This window comes from Ammospiza caudacuta, chromosome Z (assembly GCF_027887145.1).
Source record: "Ammospiza caudacuta isolate bAmmCau1 chromosome Z, bAmmCau1.pri, whole genome shotgun sequence".
In the NCBI taxonomy this organism is placed as follows: domain Eukaryota; kingdom Metazoa; phylum Chordata; class Aves; order Passeriformes; family Passerellidae; genus Ammospiza; species Ammospiza caudacuta.
Genome location: NC_080632.1, coordinates 51,714,701 through 51,738,490, shown reverse-complemented (window position 1 = coordinate 51,738,490; position 23,790 = coordinate 51,714,701). Strand labels below are relative to the sequence as shown.

Below are 23,790 nucleotides of genomic sequence, written 5' to 3'. Positions count from 1 at the left end.
TTCATATAGAATAGGTCTCACTTTGGATTGCTGTTTATAGGGTCACAAGAGAGTGGGCTTTAGTCATAGTAACTAAATGCATCATTTAGACATTTTAGATTTTCATATTCATATAGAATAGGTCTCACTTTGGATTGCTGTTTATAGGGTCACAAGAGAGTGGGCTTTAGTCATAGTAACTAAATGCATCATTTAGACATTTTAGATTTTCATATTCATATAGAATAGGTCTCACTTTGGATTGCTGTTTATAGGGTCACAAGAGAGTGGGCTTTAGTCATAGTAACTAAATGCATCATTTAGACATTTTAGATTTTCATATTCATATAGAATAGGTCTCACTTTGGATTGCTGTTTATAGGGTCACAAGAGAGTGGGCTTTAGTCATAGTATTTTTCTGTGGCCACAATTTGAGTTGGTAACTTCCTTTGAATGTTCAACCACAAAAGTAATATTCCACTTGGGTTGTTATTCAGCCAAGAAAAATAAGTTTCCATGTCAGCTTGTTAATGAAACAGGTACTTATTAAACAGCACTAATTCCTGGGAGCAGACAGTGGTCTGAAAAAAATCAAGAGGAGCTCAGCCCAGGTGCTGTTTGTCAAGGACTAATGAGCCCAGGAGTAACGAGCATTTCTCAGCTTATGGTGTGGCTGTTGAGGGAGGATGGGATGCAGCACCACAATCCACCTCATGACTTAAGTCAGCTTCTCTGGGCAGGCTATCCCAGGCAGCACTGCAGCCTTGGACAGAGTGGCTGGAAAGCTGCCCCATGGAAAAGGAGCTTGGGGTGCTGGTGACAGCAGCTGGACATGAGGCAGGCTGTGCCCAGGGGGCCAAGAAGGCCAATGGCATCCTGGCCTGGATCAGCAATGCTGTGGCCAGCAGGGCCAGGGCAGGGATTGTCCCCCTGTGCTGGGCCCTGCTGAGGCCACACCTCCAGTGCTGTGTCCAGGGCTGGGCCCTCACTGCAGGAAAGGCCCTGAGGGGCTGGAGAGAGCCCAGAGAAGGGCAATGGAGCTGGGGCAGGGTCTGGGGCACAAGTGCTGTGAGGAGCAGCTGAGGGAGCTGGGGGTGTTTGTCCTGGAGAAAAGGAGGCTCAGGGGGGACCTCATCACTCTCCACCACTGCCTGAAAGGAGGCTGTGGCCAGGTGGGGATTGGCTTCTTCTAAGACACAAATGGTAGGATAAGAGGAAATAGCCTCAAATTGTGACAGGAAGGGTTTAGATTGGATATTAGGAAAAATTTCTCCACCTGTCGTGCACTGGGCCAAGCTGCCCAGGGAAGTGTTGAAGTCACCAATATGGGGGTATATAAAAGATGAGTGTATGTAGCTCTTGGGGACATAGTTAAGTGTGAACTTGGTAGTACTGGGTTAATAGTTGGACTCCATGATCTTACAGGTACCTTCCAACCTAAAGAAGCCTGTAACTATAAAGGGCACATTCAAAACATTATCCAGTTTATTGATTTTATGTATTTCCCCAAGGCAGAAAGGAGCTGAGAACTTAATGAGATCTGAAATCTGATCAGACTTTTTGTAGGTGCACCTGTGCCTACCTTCCTAAATACAAAGATTACCTTAGAATTACCTCTGTGCTGTTCTAACCTACTCAACACACTCATTTCTTGCTTGTTCAGAGCTTCTTTTCAGCTACTTGTCGATTACTTTTATTAGCATCTGCTCTCCCCTCCACCTTTTTTCTTGTCTCCCTAGTTGTTGTTAGACTTTACATCAGGAGCTGTTCAGCTGTTCGTGCATCCTTGCTGTGAGAATATGTTGCAAAGGCACAGTTAAAGGAAGCTGAAATGCGCTCTCTTTTCCTAGTACTTGCAGAAGCAGAGCACCTCTGGATGTAGAAAGGAGCTGGCCCTGTCACTGCTCTAAGGTGGTGTAGCTTCATCAGAAGGCATGCAGTTATGCAGATATACAAACACATATATCATGTGCATATACATAGATGCATCTGTGTAACTACACTGATTCCTTTGAGAACTGGCTGCTGAAGTGCTTGTGTACACCTGAGCATATTCATGTGTGCACGTGCCTGAGCCCAGACAGAGTGAGGTGTCATCATCAGGCTAGTTTGTGCAGGAGTACTAGCAGAGAAGGAAGTTTTTTATGTGATTTATGTTGCTGCATAGTGTCAATCACCAGCACAGAAGGCATTACAGAATGCTTCACTGCTGGGATCCTCTCTTTTGCATTGGGCATGGAGTCTGGCATAACAGCCCACAAGGTCCTGGCCCTTGACCAGAAGCTCTATCCCATGTTTGGGCTCTGTCTGTTGATTCAGATTGGTGTTCCTTGCTGCTGAGTTTAGTGTGTGAGGAGGTGACTGGCTCCCTCCGTTCACACTCGGACAGTCTGGATGCTCAGGAAGCTTTAGATGCATGGAGGCTGGAGTCCAGAGCTACCGGGTAGGAATATCACCCATTGCTCCCATGATACAGGTAATTGCTAAGATCAGTAGTAAGATAATAACTTTGATGCCTTGTGATTGCAGCTGTGCTAGGCAAGGCAGCTCTCAGGGTAAGTTGAGTAGATCTGTGCAGACACAGCAACCTTAGGGTATTAATGCTGAGCTAGGTATCACACATTTTAAATGACACTGAAGGGCTGGGTGGAACAAATGTCAGAGACCACGCTCTGTGCAGCCTCAGATGAACTGTGGTGCCCACACTGGGATGTGGTCATGAGGGCAAGGTTTGTCTGGTGTTTTTTTGCAGTTGGACAGTACCATATCCCTTGCCCTTACATTGTCAAGGATTAGAAATATTACAAGATAATGAATCAGATGAAGTTCTACCTCAGAGAAATATCTGATTTCAATTTTGAATGCTCCCTTGATGAGTCAGAGTAAGACACCTTTGTTGTAACAGAGGTTTTGTGTATTGGGTTGTAAGATTTTAGCTTTGCTTATCTAGATGTCAAAGTACAAAATAGCAAAGATCATAGTGCTTGAGAAGTAGTTTGTATAGCAAGCAGTGCAATTCTATATCTCAGTGGTCACACAAAACAGTGTTTTGAATGAAAAAATCATGCTCCTTAAGCTTGTAAGAGGTAATCTGCAAATATTTATTCAATAGTTTTCTCTTTTGCTAGTAGCTATTCTGAAACAGTCAGATAAGATCTCCTGCTAAAGATCACTTGAAAATAATACACAGAGTTTATCTACCTTAAATTATTTAAGGCTATATGAAAGCTTCTTGTAAACAGTTGAAATGGATACTAATTTAAGCTAATGTCTATGTTGCTTTGTTCTTGTATCAATCTGCTGCAAAGCCAGTGAAAGTTTTGTTCCATTGCTCTGTGTTAATGTCTGGCATGTCAATAACAGGAAGCAAGGCATAGTCTCATAATCTCACTGCAGGTGAGTCTCGAGCCCATAATAATCTGAGTTTATTGCAAGTATAGTCTCTTCTGTCTCCCGGCACAATGTAAATAAAATATGCAGCAATCTTATGGTGCTTCTGTGGAAAGGCTGGAAAATGTGTTACTCTTGCCTCCTTGCATAAATAAAGGAATTTATATGTCCTGTGAACAAAGGATGGCATTTGTAAACAGAGCTGACAAAAAATCATTAACCATTGTTTTACTGTTTTTATAGCATGACCTGTTCCATACTGTTTATTAGATGTATTTATTCTAAAATACTGTTATTAATTCCAAAATACTTCTAGTGTACATGATGTGTTTTGCAGTCTGAGAATTTATGAAGAGCTCAATTTCGTCGGTTATGTCTTTCTTTCTTCTACTTTGCATAAATTTTTTTTCTTAGTATTTGACAAAAATTGTCAAATTGTTGTTATTCTAGTGAACATGAACTAATTTGCCTTCTCTTTTACTGGGCTTTCTAATGATTATTTTGTTTGCTTTTTTTCTCAAGAATAAATAGTCATTTTACTGCTGCCTCACTGTTTAATTAAGAACTATTGTTTTATCTATGTCTCTTGAACTCAGAACATGAATATGAAGAGTAACAATAAAAAAATTGTAACAGATGTTTGACTAACACATTCTTCTGTGACTCAATATTTTAAAAATAGATTGATTTTCAAGAATATCAAAGCATTAATAGAAACAGATGTGCATGCTTATGCTGCAGATTTATCCTTTCAGTACCCTAACAGGATACTTGAAAGGTAAACAGCGTGATTTAGTGCTGCCCATTTGTAGCAGAATGGAGAAAAGTCTGATGGCTCAAAACAACTGAAGTGCAAGCTCAGAGCAGGGAACAGGGCAAGTTCTGGGTAGGTGGTGCAGCCACTGCTCCCCCCCACCACCCACTGGAGCCCAAAGTGCTGCCGAGCCATCACCTCCCACCCCCCAGCCCCACGACTTCCTTTTCTTAAAATCTGTGTCACTTAAAATTGGAGTTTGCTAAAGGAGTGCTTTGTGAAGTGCCTTGCTTTAATTGGATGTTGCTTTAAAATTTGCCAAGTACTTTATTCTCTAAAATTTGCAAATAAAATCTATTCAACCTCCTGAGAAGTTTGTTGTCTTCTGCTGAGGGTGTTGAAATACTGCAGCCCTTTCAAACACCAAGTGAGTTCAGGGGGCCTAACACCATTCCTATGCTCTACTTCCTTCAGCTCTTGAAAGAGAAAAGTGTAGAAAATGCTCTCAGCAGACAGAAAGGGGCACAGCTTCAAGCCAGTCAGGTATCTAACTTTACCTGAGAGGTTAACATGCCAGGGTGCAGGCTGTCCTGAGATGCCCCAACTACAGATCAAGGATGTCCTTTCCCAGGGTCCTGAATTACTCAGGTTATTCAAGTGAGCTTTGGGAGCGTGGAGGAGGGTGGAGGGCTGGCCCACAGCTCCTTCGCTGGGGGATGAAGGTTCTGGGAGAGTTTCCCCGTGGGAGCTCAGTAACAGAACAGAACATCTCAGGCTGCAATGGGCTTGTTTCACAATTCAAGCTGTCAAAGAAACTATGCTATACTATGGTGGTTTATATTTTAAAAGTGCTGCTTTAGCTTTAACTATTGCTACAATTGAGTAGTGAGGTCCAGACTTTTGAGTTTGAATGTCTGCTACCAACATTTTTCTCAGTCCCTTGGGCTGCCTTGATTTCCAGGCATTGCTCAACCCCACACTGATGAGTAGTAAGTCTGCTGAGCTGACGAGTATATTGTTTCTGTTTCAGTGTATGACCTGATAATACTGAAGTTTCTGAGTACTTATTTCTTGGAAAAGTAGCCCTCTATTTCCTGGGTTTGTCATTGCTCTGCTCAGAATGCAATAGTAGCCCAGCCAAGGCTAATTTCTGCAGAATTTTCACAACTACATGAGCAACTGAATGTCTAACGGAATTTAACAAAGATAATAACCACAGAAATGTTATGCAAGAGTATCTAGGGGTGTCAGAGACAATGAGCATAAGATTATAAACACAGTTAATGCTCTGGATCTCCACTTAGACCATCACTAATCTGAACTGAACACTTTATTCTGAAGTTAAAGAGCACAAAAGACTTTCTAAAATGTTACTATGGCAAATCAGGTCCTAATGTAAGAAATTTCTTTATTATACCAAATGAGCCTAGCACAATTCTGCAGTGAATCTTTTCATAGCCAGTGTCTGCTAAGTCTGGACATGGACTCTATGCTGTATTACTGTTACTGTCTTAAAAAGTTAGCTGAGAGGGTTTGAGTTGGGGGAGGTGTTTAGTTTTTGTTTCTTTCTCCTGTTGGGTTATGTTTTGCTCTCTTTTAGTGTAGGAATTTATGCCAGCATCAATAGTTTATGAGCTACAGATATTTTTATTTACAAAATATGTTTCTAAATCCTCTGAACACAAAAAGGTTTGAGCAGTGGTGGATGATGTCTTTGCTTTGAACATAAAGCTTTTTTGTCACTAGCATACTGCCCAGAAATGCTCATACCCAGCTGTGTTCAAGGCTTGCTGCCTTTGCTGCCTGCTTCTCTCTCCCATGACCTTACACCTCCTTCAAACATGCTCCATGCATTTGCTTTCATCTCTAGCTATTTTTTTTGGTTTTGTTTTATAGCTTGGCTCACAAAGAGGCTTGGATTATTACTTGTCTTTAGGGACTGCATCTCTCTTCTACTTTTGCTTTTATTTTCTGGGAGCTTAATTGTTTTACATTTCTGATTAAAGGCTTCTACAGTTCTTGAGTCAGACAAGGTTTTCCAACATCTGATCTGCAAGGAAGGAAGGAAGCAGGGGAGTGTTGAATCATTTTGGGTGAAAAAGAACACAGAGGAGTTTAGTTTTTGCTATTTTTCACCTTTCTTCCAGCACAAAGGGCTGGTTCTTTGTTTGTAAGTACTGTCTTTATTAAGCAAAGGAGAATCCTGGAAATAAGCTGTGCATTACATCTCCTGATGCTCCACAGTGAGAGGGAGGGGAGCTGCTTGAGTTCAAATAAACATTGACACCATCCTTCGCTCCCATCCCTTTTTACCTTTCATGTGCACATTCTCACTTCCCCAACCCTGCTGTCTAAATTCTTGTATGCATTGTCTCCAGCTTGTGGTTGTTCTTTTCCCATGACTGAGGTCAGTCTTGGGAAATTTTGTAATGATTGATTTTTTCTTTAATGATAGGGCTAACTAGAGTTTCTCTCTAGAGCCACATGTTGTGCAAGGTTATCTGTTTACTTGGGGTTTTGTGGCCAAGTCTGAGTTTCACTGCCTTTAAAGGAATTTCTACTCTGTCAATGTTTATTTATTTTTGGTGTTTCTATGCTGACATTTTTATTTAAGTTATTACACATGCTGCACTTTCATAGAGTCTGACCTTTTTCCTACATTACAGACAACCTAATTCTAAAGACTGATACAAGATGTCTTATTCTTCGAGCTCATAAAATTATTAGATTTGCTTGCATTTACAGATGTGTATCTCTGCATTATCTCTCTAAATGGCATTAATTTATATAAATAAGTAAAATGGAGAGGCTTTCTGACACATGCAAGTATGTTAATAGTTTCACTTAAGGAAGATATCCAGCAGACAGAGGAGTAAAAACACATGCAGCAAATGGAGCATAATGGGGATGTGCTACAAGAGCTGTGCCCTGAGCAGGTTCTGGAGACATCTGCTATTGCCCTGGGGCTGTTCGGCAAACTCTAGTGTCTGAGACAAGAAGCTGGGGAGGGAAGGAGGGGCACTCTTCAGGTGTCTGGCTGAACACGGCAAGTTCTGTGTAATGCATGGTAGAGGACAGCCAGAGTACGTTTTAAAGTGTATTACAGTGACTCCATTTAGGAAAGTTGCCTAGTACCAAAATGGGCAGTGTGCACGGGGAGGTGGTCCCGGGGGTCTTTGGTGCACGTTCAGCCACGTTCTTTTGCCAATGACACATCTCCTCAGAACGGGAAAAAGCTTTATCTGATCAAGCAGGAAGAGTTGTGCTGCCACAGGTTTAGTCCAGAAATGGTCTTCAGGAGCCTCGTGTTTTTTCCCAAAGCGGTGATTGCTTATCTGGGCGGAGCAGGGCAGCGATTCAGGCTGTAGCCGCGCATGAGAACAGGCTTCCTGTCAGCAATTCCAGCCCATCCATCGCAGGTCCGCCCCCGTGGGGACAAGGAACCGGAGATTGGGGCCGTTTCACGCGGAGCCGCTATTGTGAGGCCCCATCCGGGCACGGTGTGCCGGGTGGGATCGGGGACAATCCAATCCGGGCGGCAGCAGGCGGGCGATGAGCCTGCCCTGACCGGGATTTGTGACTCAGGGTGATGGAAAACCTGAGCAAAGCTTTGCTCGGGAGCGGAGTGGAACAAGAGAAACCAAGGGGACCTGCTGAGCTGCCGAAAAATAAATATAACAAATATTAGACCCGCTCAGGAGCCGGGGCTGGAGCAGTCAGCCGGCCGGCTGTTACGGGCAGCGTGTGCTGCCCTCTCCCGGCACGGCCCTGGCGGGCTGAACGGGCCACAGTGCCGGGAGAGGCCAGGAGTGGGGCTGTGCCGTGCCGTGCCGTGCCGTGCTATGCCGTGCAGCGCTGTGCCGTGCCGTGCTGTGCTCTGCCGTGCCGTGCTGTGCTATGCCGTGCCGTGCTGTGTCGTGCTGTCCATGCCGTGCCGTGCCGCTGAGAGCAGCGGATCTGCTGCGCTCTGGGTCCCCAGGTGCTGCCCAGGCTGCCCCACGGCCCCAGCCCCACGGCGCTCCCTCGCTGGTTCCAGCACGGCTCTGCACAGCTGCGCGCCAGGAATGCGTGCCCGGGCACTCACAGCCCTACGGGACACTCCCTGAGCAGCTTCACTCGGGATTCTGGCACCAGAACCTGCTGCATGACACTGCGGCCGGGTAACAGGCTGTGCCAGCAGCAGCGCAGGGCCAGCACAGCTGTGCCAGCAGCCAGCACAGCTTTGTGGCTCCTGCAGAGCTGTCCTCCCACTGAAACCTGCTGCGGGCCCCGACCCAGCTCAGTGCCCAGGCTGGCTGCGTGACTCTGGAGTCATCACAAAAGGAAAGCCAGGGCAACGCCCAGGACGCCAGCGCACAGAACACTTCCATTTCCAGGCCAGTCTGGAGTCAGATTACTCATTGGGAAAGTCATACTGCATCTCCCAGCTGGAGATGTGGGTCACCAGGGTCACTAGTGCTCAGCTTCCTTGGCTGATCCAGGAATGTCCTAGCTGTTTTGTAGGGAGTGGGAGGAATATTTTAGCTCTGCTAGTTATTTTGTGTGGATGGAGTCTGCTGGGAAGTCAGAAAGGCACTGGATCACCTTGCCATGAATAGCACAAATAACTGGAAAATACATGTAAGATGATTTTGCAGAGAGGTTCAGTGTTGCTGAACAAACCAGAGATCGCCCAGCTGCACTGCCTGGGGCTGGGCTGGCAGGGCCCCTGTGCCCCTCTCAGGGGGGCTGTGCTGCTGTCCAGTGCCCACCCTGGCTGCTGCAAAGGTAGAACATGGTTAGGCACACCTCCTGCTCCTGTGCTCCAGACTCTGCCGTGGGGATGGAAAACTGCTTCCTTCCAGGAACCGAGCTGCTTCTGGAGTTCTGAGTGTACAGAGCCCAAGCACGTTTCCTGTCTTGTTCTGGCAGCAGGGAGCAGCCTGTAAAGGACAAACTGCTGCCTCCTCTTCTGCACACACTTTGTGCTCCTTGTGGAGCTCAACTGCACCAATGCTCATCAGCTGTGAGCACAGGGCAGCAGGACACACAGAAATGCTATGGCTCTCTAGAAAGGTGAAGGGCCTTAAGTGAAACAGTGGTCAGGGAACAACTGTGCAGTAAACCAACATTTTGGAAAAGGAGTCTTTGCATCTAGCACCACCAAGCATTAACTCATGCACGACACACCTGGGATGGCTCTTCTGTGGCAATAATAATTTCTGGTGACATGTAATGGAACACCCCCTTCCCCACGCCACTGCCCCCTCAGCTTTGCAGGAATCTGAGTCTTGTCTATTCAAATGAGGACCTCAGCCAGGAAGGAGGAGCAGTCTTTCCCCAGCTGCCCACCTTAAAGCCTTTTGTGAAGGTGACCAGCCTTTGAACACCCAACTCTGCTTTTTCAGTACTGTGTTATGTTAGTACTTTTTAATACTGAGATATAAATCTGTGAGAATCCTCCACCCATGAGAAACAAAAGAACTAAACCCAGATGAGACCGAGAGCAGTGCCAGACCCAGCCAAGTCAGGGTTGCCTTTCATGAAAATGGGACTGTGTGAGTAGAGAGCATTGTTCCTGTTTCCAGGAGCAATTACTAAGGCAGGACTAAAGAGCATTCACCTGCTGCTGAACGTGGCCACAGGTGCAATGAGATAGCCTTTTACCCAGGGGTGTCATGGTCATGTCTCTCTGTTTCTTGTGTGTGAAGCAGTGGCCCAGATGCTTCTTCTGTGGTTACTACTTGGTCAGCCTTACAAAAACACTGACTCCAGCACAAAAGGTAAATGCGGAATTTTGTTTTGTTTTTTTCTACATATTATGTACTACAGAAATGCAACATTCAGGCTCAGTCGGGTAACAAAGAGGAAGCCATTCAAAACTGACCATCAAAATAAATTGTAGAAAGCAGATTTTATATGACAATACACATGCAGCTTGCAAAAGAATAAAGACAGTGAACAGGTATTAAAACACATTTCCATACAGAGACAGCTTATGCAGCAATTTACAAGTTTAACCTCTGGCCGGAGTATGCAAGCCCTTTAAAGCTGGCATTCAAATTACCACTAGCTTAATCGGCCATACTTAGTTTAAGTACATAGCAAAATTTAACTTAATGTTTACATTCACTAGCCATCCAATCCAGCATCAAGGCACTTTCCTTGTTGGTACATCTGTTCCTGTGTCCCACACCTCCACTCACCTAGATGCATATATTGGCACAGCAAACTGGGTGACCAGTAACTTCTTATCCCCAAATAAAAGCAATTGGTTACTAGACAATCCCTGGCTGTATCAAAGTGTCAGGCTAGATGTGACACTGTAAACAAAACTGGTGTATTAAAAAAAACACGGCAAGTTGACTGGATCCATTAACAAATGTGCTTTGATGATGAGAAGTGACAGGTGTTAACAGTTTCACACTGCAGAGAATGCCCATCTGCCACGCCCGTGATCCCCAGAGAAGAACAGCTGACACTTCAGTCTGAGCAGGAGGATGTGGATGTGGAGCTTTCCAGCCATCAGTCAACAGTTGTGCCATAAGTGTTTTTCATCTATTGTTACAGAAGTGTGCTTCTGCAGAGTAGCAATGACATTATTGCATATATCCCCTTCAGGTTGTCTTTGCAAATAAATACAAGTACTGGCTAAGGCTGCATTCTGGGAGGCACTCGCTGCCCACCCTCTCTCTGCACTACAGTTAAGAGGCAGGGAAGCAGACAATTGTTGAAATCTGGCCCTTCATTACTATTTTTAGGTTTATCAGATCTTGTGGCCTTAGAAATGCATCCTTGTGCATTAAGTCAGCACTGCTTTTATTTTCAAGAATGGCTCAGATTGCACAAGTCCTACAAAGGAAACAATAGTGAAAGCAAATTCATATGATTTTTAGGTGTTTTTTGTTTGTTTGTTTTACTGATGCTTTCACTTTAAAGGAAGAGAAATGGAAATTCATGAATCCAATACAAGATACTTAATTTCAATCTTGTCCAGATTTTTGCACTTATACCTCCACTTTACTGCAGTTTTCTGGATCAAAAGCAAAGCTGAAGACTCAGGTTGGCTGCACTTCCCTAACAGCTGTTTCATGACAGAAGACTCAACATTTTTATATAAACTTCTCCTGTATAACACTACAAACAACTCCTGGAATTTAAAATGGCTGTATGTATCCATCCTTGCAGACAGACAAGAGGTTATGGGGATTAAGGAACTCTTACAGTCTCAGTCAAGAGAACTTTTTAACCCAGTTAAAGGAATGCACTCAAATAACAGTTAATCTCAGCTACAACCACTGTCTAATGGGAAAATAAACTAGTGTATTTAGTCCCATTTAATGCACATCAATTACAATGCAAAATGTGTACGTCCTGGATTGGGGCAGACTATTAACAATCTGACAGTCTCTGGAGTTTCAGATCCCACTGAAAAGTCAATTCCATTGCAGCATACTCTAACGTGGATCTCGGGTATCTGAGACCTGCCTCTAATTAAACTATTACTTAATTTAAATCAGCGGAGGTGACCCCACATACCGGGCATACTGATGTATGCTTTAACCACCTGACAAAGCTCAGGATTTACAGAGCTGAAGCTCTCACCCAGGTTACAGGACTTCTCCAGAGCGCAAGAATGGGACTCAGCCCTAGCATGCAAACTCCCTCATCCTCCCAGGGCCAAGATTTCTCACAGCTTTTGCTACTGTATCAGGCAAGCATATCCTTGTCATAAACTATCCAGAACAAAGTTTAAAAACATTTTACTCTGCTGTGCTTGTACTGCCACATTAAGGTGGAACAGGAAGATTAATTTTCTATAATAGCACATATGAAGCAATCCCAAGATTTTCACTACAGCAGGAAAGGACATTCCTAGACTATCTGCCCTAAAAGTGAGCCAACACACTCCAGAAAACAATACCAATCATCTCCTGGTCTAACAGAACCACCACAATAGAACTACAAGAGTAATATATTCACTTCTCTTGTAAACAGAGGAGCATTATTAACCAGCCTGCATTTAACAGGTTTTTCAAATATGCTAATGTATTTCTACCAGCCTCCCTTCCTCACCACCAAATTAACAGTCCTTACAACTAGTCTTCCACCTGTACCTGAAAAATTCCAGTCCAGGAAATCAAGATGGACATGACTATACTGAAATGTGACTTTATTAATGCCTTTATTTTGTTACGTGTGCCAATAGCCATTGGCGAAGCGGGTAGGGAAGGTGGAGGAGGGAGAAAACCTTTTCTTGAGCTCCTATGTTAGGGCCAAGCTCAGAAAATTTCAGTGGATTGCTACAATTACAATGCAGATACTCTTAAAAACCTGTATGCAACTGTTTGATACACTTAGATTTTTACAGTCCAAAGTACAAAATCTTGTTAAACCCTGAACACTGCACAATGCATTTGGCACATAGGTTTATGAACTAGCTGTATACCTGTTATTCATATGTATTGTGGCTTCTACAAGCTGTTCACCCACTAGGAGCTCCTGCTTAGTCTTTAGTATTTTAGCCCTAGATAAATGCTCTATCTCAAAAGAGAGCATGTCACTGCCAGCCAGCCAGAACTATCTCGAGGACCCACTCAATTCTTTGAGTTTGTTACCACTGGCCCCTAAATGAAAGATACCAGAAATGACAGCCAGAACTCTTATTAGCACAGATTTTAAAAATCAGAATCTCTTGCTGCTGTTAAGCAGCAGTTAATCACAGACCACTCAAAACTTAACAGCAATTGAGAAGAAAATGCTTTCTCTTTACAGAAAGGCAAGTAGCAACTTAAGGACTACCCGACATTCTCCCTCAAATAACATATGCTATCAAAAGTTAGTATTAATGAATCACAAAAACATATTAAAAAAACTCATCAACATGTTTTTGAAAATATTCAGACCTTTGCAGCACTGTTTAGACTACTGTCCTAGGGTGACTTTATGATGCTCGTATCCCCAGTTTTCTGTTCTGTTTATGCTGGGTATAAGTTCTGCACCTTTAAGACTGGTTCTGAGAGCTGAGGGGGGAGAAGCAGCACAGAGTTTGTTCTCAGGGACTGCCCTTGCTCCCTGCATCCTCCTCACAGACTGCACTCTCTGCAGCACGCACATTGGAGGAAGCTCTCCTTTGCTTTTAGTTAGTTTTTAGCTGGCTGAGGCAGACAAGTTCCCCAGACTGTGGCTTTTCTTTTTCTTGGAGCTGTTCAGCCCTGCTCTGAACTGAAAATCCAGAAAAATACCGGGAGCTCACACCTGTGGCTACTGGGAGCCAGGAGGTGGCATTGTCCAGCATAGGAGGGATGATAAGAGACTGAGCAAGCCAAGGTACACCCCACAACAAGGACTTTCTGAATTTGCCATCTCTTCACAACACTGAGAAGTTTTAGTGTTTAATATTACTCATTTTTTACGCTTGTGGATACTTTGCCTGTTAAATAAACAGCTTTTTTCCCCACTTTTCTCCAAGGAAAGTGGATCTTTTCCCAAAACAGTAGGGGGAGGGGCTGCTTGCATTTGCTTTTTAGAGGGACCCCTTTGAAAGTTTCTTCTCAAATTTGCCCTAAACCAGGACAACTATGAAGCCAGGTAGTGGCCCATAATATTCAGAGATGAGAAGATGGACTGAATGCAGTTGGCTGCTGGGCAGTTCTAATAAGCATGCACACTGCCCAACAGAGACTTTCCCTTTTACTTGTAGTTTCTACAGTCACTGTGAAGCTTCCCTAGAGAAGAGAACTCATCCCCCAGTAAAGTAACTGCTATTTCTTCCAAGAGGAATGTGTTCCAAAAAAGGAATGCTTCTTCAACATCTGAAAAATGAAAGATGGCCTCTCTGCTGTCTCATGGCAGCAGTTTTCATTACACCTTTGCCCTCTGAGAGGGAGTTTAAAGGTTCTGAGGTGCAGTGTGGTGAAAAGGAAGAGGACTGGTCTGAAGAAAGGTCTAATTATAGTAAGCTGAAACATAGCTTTTTAATTAAAAAAAAGTGCCTAGATACAGAAAAATACTGTCAGGAGAAAGGAACTGTGGAATACTGAAATGCTATTAAAGACTCTGTATTCTTATCTGTTTTAAATATTCCACACTTCAAGAGGTAATCTTACAAATTTACTCTTGCACTTGATTTCTTTGTAACAAAAGCATAATTCACATGTGGACATTTACATGTACACCCATCCTTCCACAGAAGCTGGCAGACAAGGGAAGATGAAATGATACTGACACAGGCCTTTCAAGGGCTTTTAGCAAGTGCTCTGCAGAACAGCAGTACCAGAGGTCACAGCACAAAAGGTTTCAGGTGGTCTTAAATACATAGTTATTTTGCTGAAGGAGAAATAAAACACTTGTTTTAGTCTCACAAAACAGCATTTAGTGTTTTGAAATACATTTTTGTTAGTGTCAGATTAGAAAGCTGACTAGCCTATATTAGATTTAGAATTAATTAAAAAAAATCTTAAAGAATGCCATAAAATTTCTGGTTATCACTGGAAAAGGGGTTTATTGTCCTGTAATTTAATTTTTGTTTAAACACTGGTAGAGGAAGTTTCCAAGAAATGTAGCTTCCTCAAAATGATAAACTATGTGAGCAGGGAAAAAGTGAGACATTAAGAAAAAAGTCAGGAATTTTAACAACCACTGAAGTGTGTTTTGTGGCTCATGATTGCTAACAGAGATGTACTACCAGCAAAGTTCAAATTCAGAATATAGGTTTTGGTGTTAGTTCCAAGAGCACCAATGACTTCAATGCTTTGGTTGCTTTTAGTTTCAAGGATGTCCTGCAGTATTAGCAGCAAGGTTACAGCACACTAATAGCTGCAGTCTGTCAGGAATACGGTCAAATTTCCTTTCTCCTAAGCACTGAGCAAAATGGTAAAAGCTTACAGCTTGTCACTTGAGCTGTACACAACAAAGGTGCACTAACTAAATAGAGGCATGTATGATCACAGAAGTCTTATATAATCAAACAGTGGCTGGGGTACAAAGCCTTAAATAACAGCTGATCTGAGTTGTCATCTGATTTCCAAACTTTTGACTATAAGACTGAATTGCTGTGTGTCAAGTTGCAAGCCACATTTTTCAGGCCAAATTACTCTATAGTTCATGTGTACATATATCTAAATGTAGGTAAAGTATCAGTTACTATAGTAGAATTCAGATTCAAGTGATCTTGGTGTTTTCCTATTCCTATTAAATAGAACATAGCAAGTTCTACTTAATTTTTATGGGTTTTAAACATGATTTGCAGGTCTGGTAAGCTGAAAATTGAGACACTGGGCCAAGTCAAAATTCAGTAAGTCAATTAAGTTACTGAGAAGTGTTTCACACAAGTATTCTTCCATGTCAGAATACTGAGCTTCAGTCTTACTTTTGCACAAAGCTGCACTGTGCAACTAGAGCTGGCTTTTTAGGCTCGTACTGCCACGCATCAAAGTGTTTCTTCTGGGAGGGGTATTGGCTGATGTGGATATTTAAAACTTGACCTTTTCAATAATGTGAAATTCTGTTATGAAGAGAAACAAAACACCCAATGTAGCACAAAGGCTTGTTCAGCTATCCAGATGTAAGGTTTTATGTAGTGCATTAAAGTAAATCTCCAGTAGGTCTGGACTGGAAATTTTCCACAAAAACAGTCCTTACTGTATTTTGTCAAATTACTCTTTGCTTAATTTCAGTTTTTCTATCTGCAGTAAGATAAAAATACCTAGCTTACTTTATCAGAAACACAGGGGAAGATGTGAACAGGCACTAAGGAAGGCCTAAACAGAGCCAGTCTTTTCTCTCACTGAGGCATATAGCCCCCTTGTCTCACAGTCTGCGGGAGGTAACTTTTTGGCATTTCATCAACTGAAAGTGGATTTTCTTCCACTGTTTCAGGTCTCACAGTTTGTCCTTCAGTACATGCCTGTAAAACATTTGATACAGCAGCTTCCTGGGTATTTTTTTCCATCCCAAGTCCCAATGGCTGTGAACTCTGACCTGAGATCTGCAGTTGAACAAATCCAACAAGATCTCCCTCATTAGCATGAGTAATCTGCTTTGTTCTTTCAAAGCATGGCCTGTCTGTGTTGGTTTCATCCTGACCACCATTTTGTCTGAAATACTGCTGCCTCTGTGGTGTACTGTCAGCTCCTCCAGCATGATCCTCTGATCTCTCTTCTGAGTCTAGCAGGGGCTGAGTTGACTCAGACCTTGAGAAGACTTGTACAGGTGTCTGGTCTCTGTAGCCATTAAGCACCACAGTCGAGTACTGTACAGTGCTCGAAGTGTTCTGTGTCGTTTCACCTTCATCGCTGTCAGAGACACTTTGCCTAGGAGAAGACATGCACGAGGATCCTCCAATACCACTGCTGTGTCCTTCTGAAGTACTTTTTTCTTTTTTAAGCAAGTCAAAAGGTTTTAGATCTTGTTCTGAAAAAGACTTCTTGTCATCAGCTTCTATTTCTACAACGCTTACATCTGTAAAGCTGCCTTCTGGGTACATCTGATCTTTGGAACTGATGTTATGCTGAAAGAAAGAGATGGATGTTGCCTAAGAGGAAGGTTATGTTACAAATCAAAAGCCCCAATAAATATGAATTTTTATTCATAATGTCTTTGATTTTCTTCATCTAAGTTTTCTCTTTACTAAGTCTGTCAATATCTCCAAAGCATGTGTTAAAAAATGAAGGATACAGCTTTGTTTCCAATACAGAGTCTTAATTATGCAGCTATTCTAAAGTGATAGTGGATATGTGAGCAAGACTTTGCTCTCATTTTAATTATTCTTAAGAACTGTAAAGATGGAAGCATTTGCTGTGCAGCACAGGAACATTCCATACAGGAACATACCATACATTACTTCAAATAATGTCCTCAACATTAGAATATTTCTTTAAAGAAACTTCAACAGTTTGTTGAAAAGAATTTGCCTGGTCATTCATCCCACATGTGGCATAAATTCTGCTGCCATCTTCTCATTCAGGAGGAACTGTTTATAGTCTTCTCTCTCATTCGTGACTGAACTGTGCAAACAAGCCACTTCAGGGTTTTAAGAATGGGAATCATTAATTGTTTACTTAATGCTGATTTCCCATGAATGAGCAAAGAAATGAGTATTTGATCATTCCAACTAGTAAGCTGAAACTAACTCACAACTTTAAAGCCCATGCTGGACTGTGAATTTGTGCTAAAAGCCATGTAAATCTAATGCAGAATCTACAGATGCAAAGATGTCTTCTAACCATATTGTATCACAATGTCAATAAAACTTCATATTCAAGTTTTTCCTTGAAATTCATGTCTGCTAAAAGACAGGAGATTCCCACCAGTTATTTATCTGAAACCTTGCAGACTAGGAAGATACAGGATGCAGAAAAGTGAGTATTACCTTGGCTGGAACTTGAGGAGACCACTGAGCAATGTTACTCTTGGATGGATCAGGTACGATAGGCCAGATATGTTTTTTAATTCTGTAAAGGATTAAAAATGGAATAAAGTCATAAGATGCACTCCCCAAATTCCCCTGTTCATAGCAACCACAGCAGAATCCAGAACACCACTCCCTTACATAGAAATGTTGTATTTGAAATAAGAATGCTGTCTGGGTTACTTTTCATCTTTGTATGAGGCTGTACTACTTAGCAAAGCACAGCACGGCACTTAACTCCTCCACACATTAGATGTGGCTATCAATGTAACACAAAACAACTAATGGTAACAGTGAGAGATTTTCAAATTTATAGCACTCTAGAATGTACAGAGCTATTACTTAGGTAGTTTATGATGCATGCCATTACGAAAATTCAATCCTACTTCTTGTACTATAATGACGAATACCAAAGGTCAAAAACTAAGCTAACTTCACAAATAAAAAAAAAAAGGAAGAAAAACTTACTTTGTAACTCTTAAGAATGTACTGTTACTTAGAACCAGAAGCTTCTGTTGATACATCACCCCCAAGCAAATCAGCTTTGAAACTGACCCACCTATCCTGCTCTGTATAAACAGATCCAACAACAGATCCTCTGTTGAGGAGGAGAACTTTGAAGAACAGTTCAAGATGGGCTTTCCAACTGACACCCATTAAGAACTAATTTTAGGAGCTGCACAGAGGTCAAAAGGAAAAGGGCATAAAATGCTGTCTTTAATTAGAAAGAAAGGAAACTTGGCAGGGGACATAGGAGAGGTGCTACACGTTGCAGGGGAAACACTGCAGCAATGACATCTTGGTTAAAGCCACAGACAAGATGGCTCTGGGGTGGGGGGGCAGGAGGAGGCAGGTTGCTTCCCAGAAGTCTGTAAACAGGCACAGTTACTGCAGATCATGATGTCTGCCTAAATTATTTTTTTGTCATAAAGCTTCACGTTCGTTAATGCTGTAATTAAATATCTCAAATACAAGTAAGATCTCTCCAAATCTTCACACCTAGGGACCATAACTCCATTCACAGGATGACTAAGAAACAGTTTATCCTGATCAAAATCTAACAAAGCTAATCCTAGCTATATCCAGCAAGAAAAGCATTAATTTCTTGCACTATTAAATCATAGAACATTTAGTATGTGTGTAATTAACAGTAAAAAATTAGTATCAGAAGAGGCCCTGATTTCCCATGGCAAACACAAGTTTTTAACACCAATCAATATATGCATGTTTTAACTTTTTTTCTGATCTACCTGAAGAGTACTTAACTGAGTTGGTATAAATCACTGCCATTTCTGTTATGTTCAGAAATATAAGAGGAAGAGTTCATTTGTACTTACAGGTCACGTTTGTTGAAGCAAAACAAAACTCCCAGGAGCACAATCAACAGGAATGCTAGACACACAGGTACAACTATGGCTTCAATTTCTCCTTTTCCTGAAGGAGGCAGAAAGAAGCAATTACAGCCCACTTTGGCATTTATAGAATTCAATAGCAGTACATATTTCCAAAAGATTAGGGAGGACCTGAAACTGAAATACGTCAATGCTCAGTCTTAAAGCTTCACATTCAGAAGAACTTTTTCACCATATGAAAAGTGTCTTCTGATGGAAACATGAAAAGATCTGCCCTGACAATCTAGTGCCTTGCATCAACAAAAAACCTGGGCTGAACTAGAAGCTGTAACACTGACAGAACAAATAATTTAGTAGCTGGGCAGGTATGACAGTAACATTGCCAATTCATCTGCTGCCAAGGTATTTCAGTGCCCCATGGCTCTCATAACACAGTAATGGTCAAATAAGTAAAGTAAACAACATCACTACTCATCCATCAGTTTATTCTGTACATGAAGCTCTCCTCTCCCTGCAAACACCAAAGTTTGCATTACTGTTATGTATTCCTTCTAATGTAATACACATTCTTAAGTAAACCTTGGGGAATGCTTAGGGAAGAGCAACACACAGGAAAAAAAACCTCCACTAAATTTAAGCGTCTTCCACAATGAAATACAGTTAGTAATGTTGCTGTTACCCTTACATATAAGAAGCACTCTAAAGCTGAACATACAACAAATTTAACTATTCAAAATGAGTCTCTGTAAAGACCTGCAGAAAACTTTCACAGTGATATGAAAGAACATGAAAGCGCTCTGAGAATGCTGACTGGTACCTACATCAGCAGATTAAGATACAAGCACACATCTCTACAGCTTCTTCAGTACACCTTATCAGGATTAAAACAAAGACTCTTACTAGGGGTAGATGCCATTAGACACCAAAAGAGACAAGGGCAGGGTAGATGCCATTAGACACCAAAAGAGACAAGGGCACTGGATAAATCCTAATGACTCCTTAAAGGTCAGGGCAAAACATTATAACCTGAATATACATAAAACACACCCAAAACAGCATGCTTAATAACATAAAAAGTGCAATTCATGAGATTTGCAGAGCATATCTTGTTCTCTATATATTCAGAAAAATCCTGACTAAACTACCTCTTAGTGAAAGAGCACTAAGACAAACCACCCAGGTATTACGAACATTGCAAGTTGACTCTAACTGAAACTCTAAAATAAAATCACCTTCCCCTTCTAACACATCTTTCACAGAGCCCTGCTGTACTGCTGCAACATTAATTCCTACTTCTACCAATTGTGCCACTCTGCCTTACCAAATTTTTGTGTAGTAAATGTGAAATCAGGACCGCTCCTGCTACCATTATCTGTGGATGCCATCATCCGCACAGTATACAGCGTGTCACTGGTCAGAGAGGAGAGGGTGTACTCTGTCTTGGAAGGATCCACTGTCACAACTAAAGAGAAGAAGAAATTGTAGTTTTCTATAAACTACAAACAAATTGCATCTCCACAAAAACAGCAACATTAAGGCATCAAGACTGCAGATGTGAAAGATTATTTTAACAGAACATGTAGCAGATGGAAAACGGAACAATCAAAGACTACAAACTTGTACAAGAAATGCTGAGAATAATTTGTTTCTGTTTAGGTGTCTGAATTTAGTATCTTTCTATATTTCATTTCCTCTGAAATTTCTTTCCCCAGAATGCATCTACAAACTAAACTAGTAGTATAATTGAGGCTTAAAGTCTGCCTAGTAAGCCAAATAGATAGTGCTAATGAGGAACTGCTAGTACTGACTGAAAAAAACCAAGGTAAGGAATAGTAAGACATAGGTATGGCATAAGTACCTGGCCCTTCCAATTTAAGCAAATCTAAAAATTAAAGTTTTGATAGTGCCAGATGCCTGTAGTATGCCTGCAGGTCATATACACTACTGAAAACTAAAACGCACTTCAAACAAGATCATTTATGTAATTATATATTGGTCTACAGCTCCAGAAGGGTTAAAAAAACTCCTTCCCACTTCCTTTTCTTAAGGTTTTACCATAGTTAAATGCAGTCAACTCCTTCTGATAGTCTGCCATCATCTTGATATACCACCATTTCATTCTGTATTTAGATGCAATATGGGAGCACGATACTCACAAATCAGCTCTGAGAAACTCAGTACCCTGCCATATATAGACTGAATGCTCTGAATTCTTTACTAGGGACTTTCTGTTCTGTAAGAAGGAGAATTATGGCTCAGATACCGGCTTTACATTCTCAGAACAGATTGTCAGCTATAACTGATTCTGTGTATTTTTTCAGGAACAAATATTAGGAAGGAAACAGATGAAAAACTTCAGTGCCCCAAAACACTTCTGTTTTCTAGTACCTGTTTCATTTCCATCAATAGTTTTGTAAAGTATGGTATAATTTCGGATAAATCCATTTTGTTCCTCAACTGTGAGATGGTTCCATGTCAAAACAGCTTCAGCTTTTCCAACTTTTTTTGTCTGAACAGTAGGTCCTTTTGAAGGACCTGTAATGGGAGAGGAAGATCAGTTTCTGCTTGGCAATCTTGCATTCTCAGAAGCAACATATTAACAAGCACTGAACTGTAACAGGATAAAAACTTCAATGGAATAGTTTGACTGATTCATCCAGAAAGCACTGTTTTCAAAGAACATAAAAACTACAAAGACGCTTAAAAAAAAATTCAGAAACACATACGAAAAGAAAAATCAGCACGTTGCAAGAAACCTTCAAATGAAGTCTTGATTTTACAAATCAGCATATAAATATCACTATTATATATAATAAATATATTAAAAATATAATCTATATAAAATAAATATATCACTAAAAGAACAAATTCATGTCTAATTATCTATTATATAAAGGTTGGAAAAACACAGAGCCAGTCATAGTCAGCCATTGGTCTAGTTCCCAAACATTGCAAAGGAGCAGAATGGATGATAATAGATGGGAAAAGATCAGAGATGTCGCCTGACCCTCAAGCACTAAACCATTTTTCATTACACAGTCCACATTAAAGCAAAAGTTTCTTTGTTTTTTTGTCAAAAAGGGTCAGTGTATGTGCTTCAAGGTGATAATTTTATACTTACGATCTTGCTTAAGATAAGCCTTCACAGACTGTCCACTTCCCTGACCATCAGCATACAGAGGGTACACAGTTATCAAGTAACACTTGAAAGGCTTTATACCTAATAAAAGGAATAAAGAAGAAATATACACCTAATAAAAGGAATTTAAAAGTTGGTGTTTCACAGACAGTCAAACTGCTCACTATCCTTCCCATTTACTTCAAACACAGGCCTCTCAAAGGAGCACTGTCTAACTAGGACTAGTGCCTAGCGCAGCTGAGTATTTTCTAGAGCTCATTGATACACTTCTTCAAAATATTAACTAAAGGAAAAACACTGCTTCAAAATATTAATTAACAATATAATGGTTCACATTCAAATGTAAAATATAAAAAGTAGAATTCAGATGAGTCAAGTTTTTTTAAACATTATTTTAAATAGAAAGCCTGTAGTTATGTGTAGCATTAAGTCCCTAGATTACTGATTTTAGATACTGATCATAATCTCAAAAGAATAGAGCTGATCAAGTTTCACTGTTTGAATTGAGTAACCAAAGAATTTGACTGATTTTGAAAGAACTCGGCCTTTTCACTATTTTAATGGTTTCCAAGAATGACAATACTATAACCAAAATGGAGATAAACCCCTTCTTACATTATATAAATTTCAAAATTCAGTATCAGATAGATTTGTGTATTCGACAAAAACATATAAATACTTCCCTCCACTCCCAATAAACTAACTGAAACCCTCAGCACTAACCCTGTTCTACCATAAAATTCTAATTACTGAGAATGTTTCTCACCTTCCAACCACTAAACAGTTTTTAGAGTGTTCTACAAACTATATGTAGATTTATGAGCTAAATACCTTTTAAGTCAATTCCTTGAACATCTCCTAGTACAATCTGCCATTCTATGATGCAGTCTGAGCTGCTGGACATCAGACACCATTCGATCACATACTTAAGAACATAATTGTTAGGAGCAGTCCACCCTACCCACAACTTGTCATGTTTAGGTAATGTTCTAAGATTCTTCACGGGAGCTGTAATGAAAGAAAAAAGTGATCAATATTGACAGTTCTTTCATGATAGGAGTTGTTCTGGTTGATACTTTTGGGTAATGGTAGCAATTTGACAGAACTAAAGTAAATGTAGATGCCATTTTCTGAAATTTGGAGATTTACACATGGATCTTTGTATGAGAGATCCAAAAGCAGTATCAGGCTATTTAAAAACTGAAGTTAGACTCAACTTCTCTATTCCTACAGACACTATGTTTCTTTCTTCTGAAAAAATGCTTTATTTCAAGAGAGAAATCAGACTTAGAATGGGAATTTACAAGTGTATCAAACAGTTACACTTAATACCTTTTTAAGTACTTACACTTTATGGAGAGTGTGCATATACAGAAGTAAATAGTATATATAATCTCCAGCCTAGAGCCGGATAAACATATCCTGTGATGGGGCAGCAACTGGCTCATGGGTCAGGCACAAAGTGTTACAGGGAAGGCAGTGACATCAGACTGGGGACCTGGGACCTGTTCCAGGGACTTCACTGGGGTGGTCCCAGGGCTCCATCACCAGCCCTGTGGTCTGATATTGACTCAGGACTGCAAGGGACACTAAGCAAGTTCCCAGATGATACAAATCTGGGAGGGACAGCCGACTCCCTCAAAGGCGGGGGGCCCTGCAGAGAGACCCTGACAAATCAGAGGGCCAGGCAATCACCAACCATCTGAAGTTCAACAAGGGCTGGTGCCAGATCCTGCACCTGGCATGGGGCAGCCCTGGATGTACAGACAGGCTGGGGAATGAGAGG

At 41.4% G+C, this 23,790-nt stretch overlaps 1 protein-coding gene across 1 annotated transcript in view; it reads right to left on the bottom strand.

Moving 5' to 3' along the window:
- Nucleotides 1–9,897: 9,897 nt before the first annotated feature.
- The window catches only part of IL6ST (interleukin 6 cytokine family signal transducer), a 32,701-nt gene continuing 18,808 nt past the window's right edge, over nucleotides 9,898–23,790 (bottom strand). Inside the window, exons 10-16 of the mRNA XM_058824314.1 lie at nucleotides 22,836–23,012; nucleotides 21,987–22,085; nucleotides 21,254–21,400; nucleotides 20,187–20,327; nucleotides 18,851–18,947; nucleotides 17,475–17,556; nucleotides 9,898–16,613 (exon numbers count right to left, since the gene is read on the bottom strand). Of these exons, the coding sequence (XP_058680297.1) occupies nucleotides 15,888–16,613; nucleotides 17,475–17,556; nucleotides 18,851–18,947; nucleotides 20,187–20,327; nucleotides 21,254–21,400; nucleotides 21,987–22,085; nucleotides 22,836–23,012 (1,469 nt within the window). The 3' untranslated portion in view covers nucleotides 9,898–15,887. The remainder of the gene's footprint in view (nucleotides 16,614–17,474; nucleotides 17,557–18,850; nucleotides 18,948–20,186; nucleotides 20,328–21,253; nucleotides 21,401–21,986; nucleotides 22,086–22,835; nucleotides 23,013–23,790) is intronic.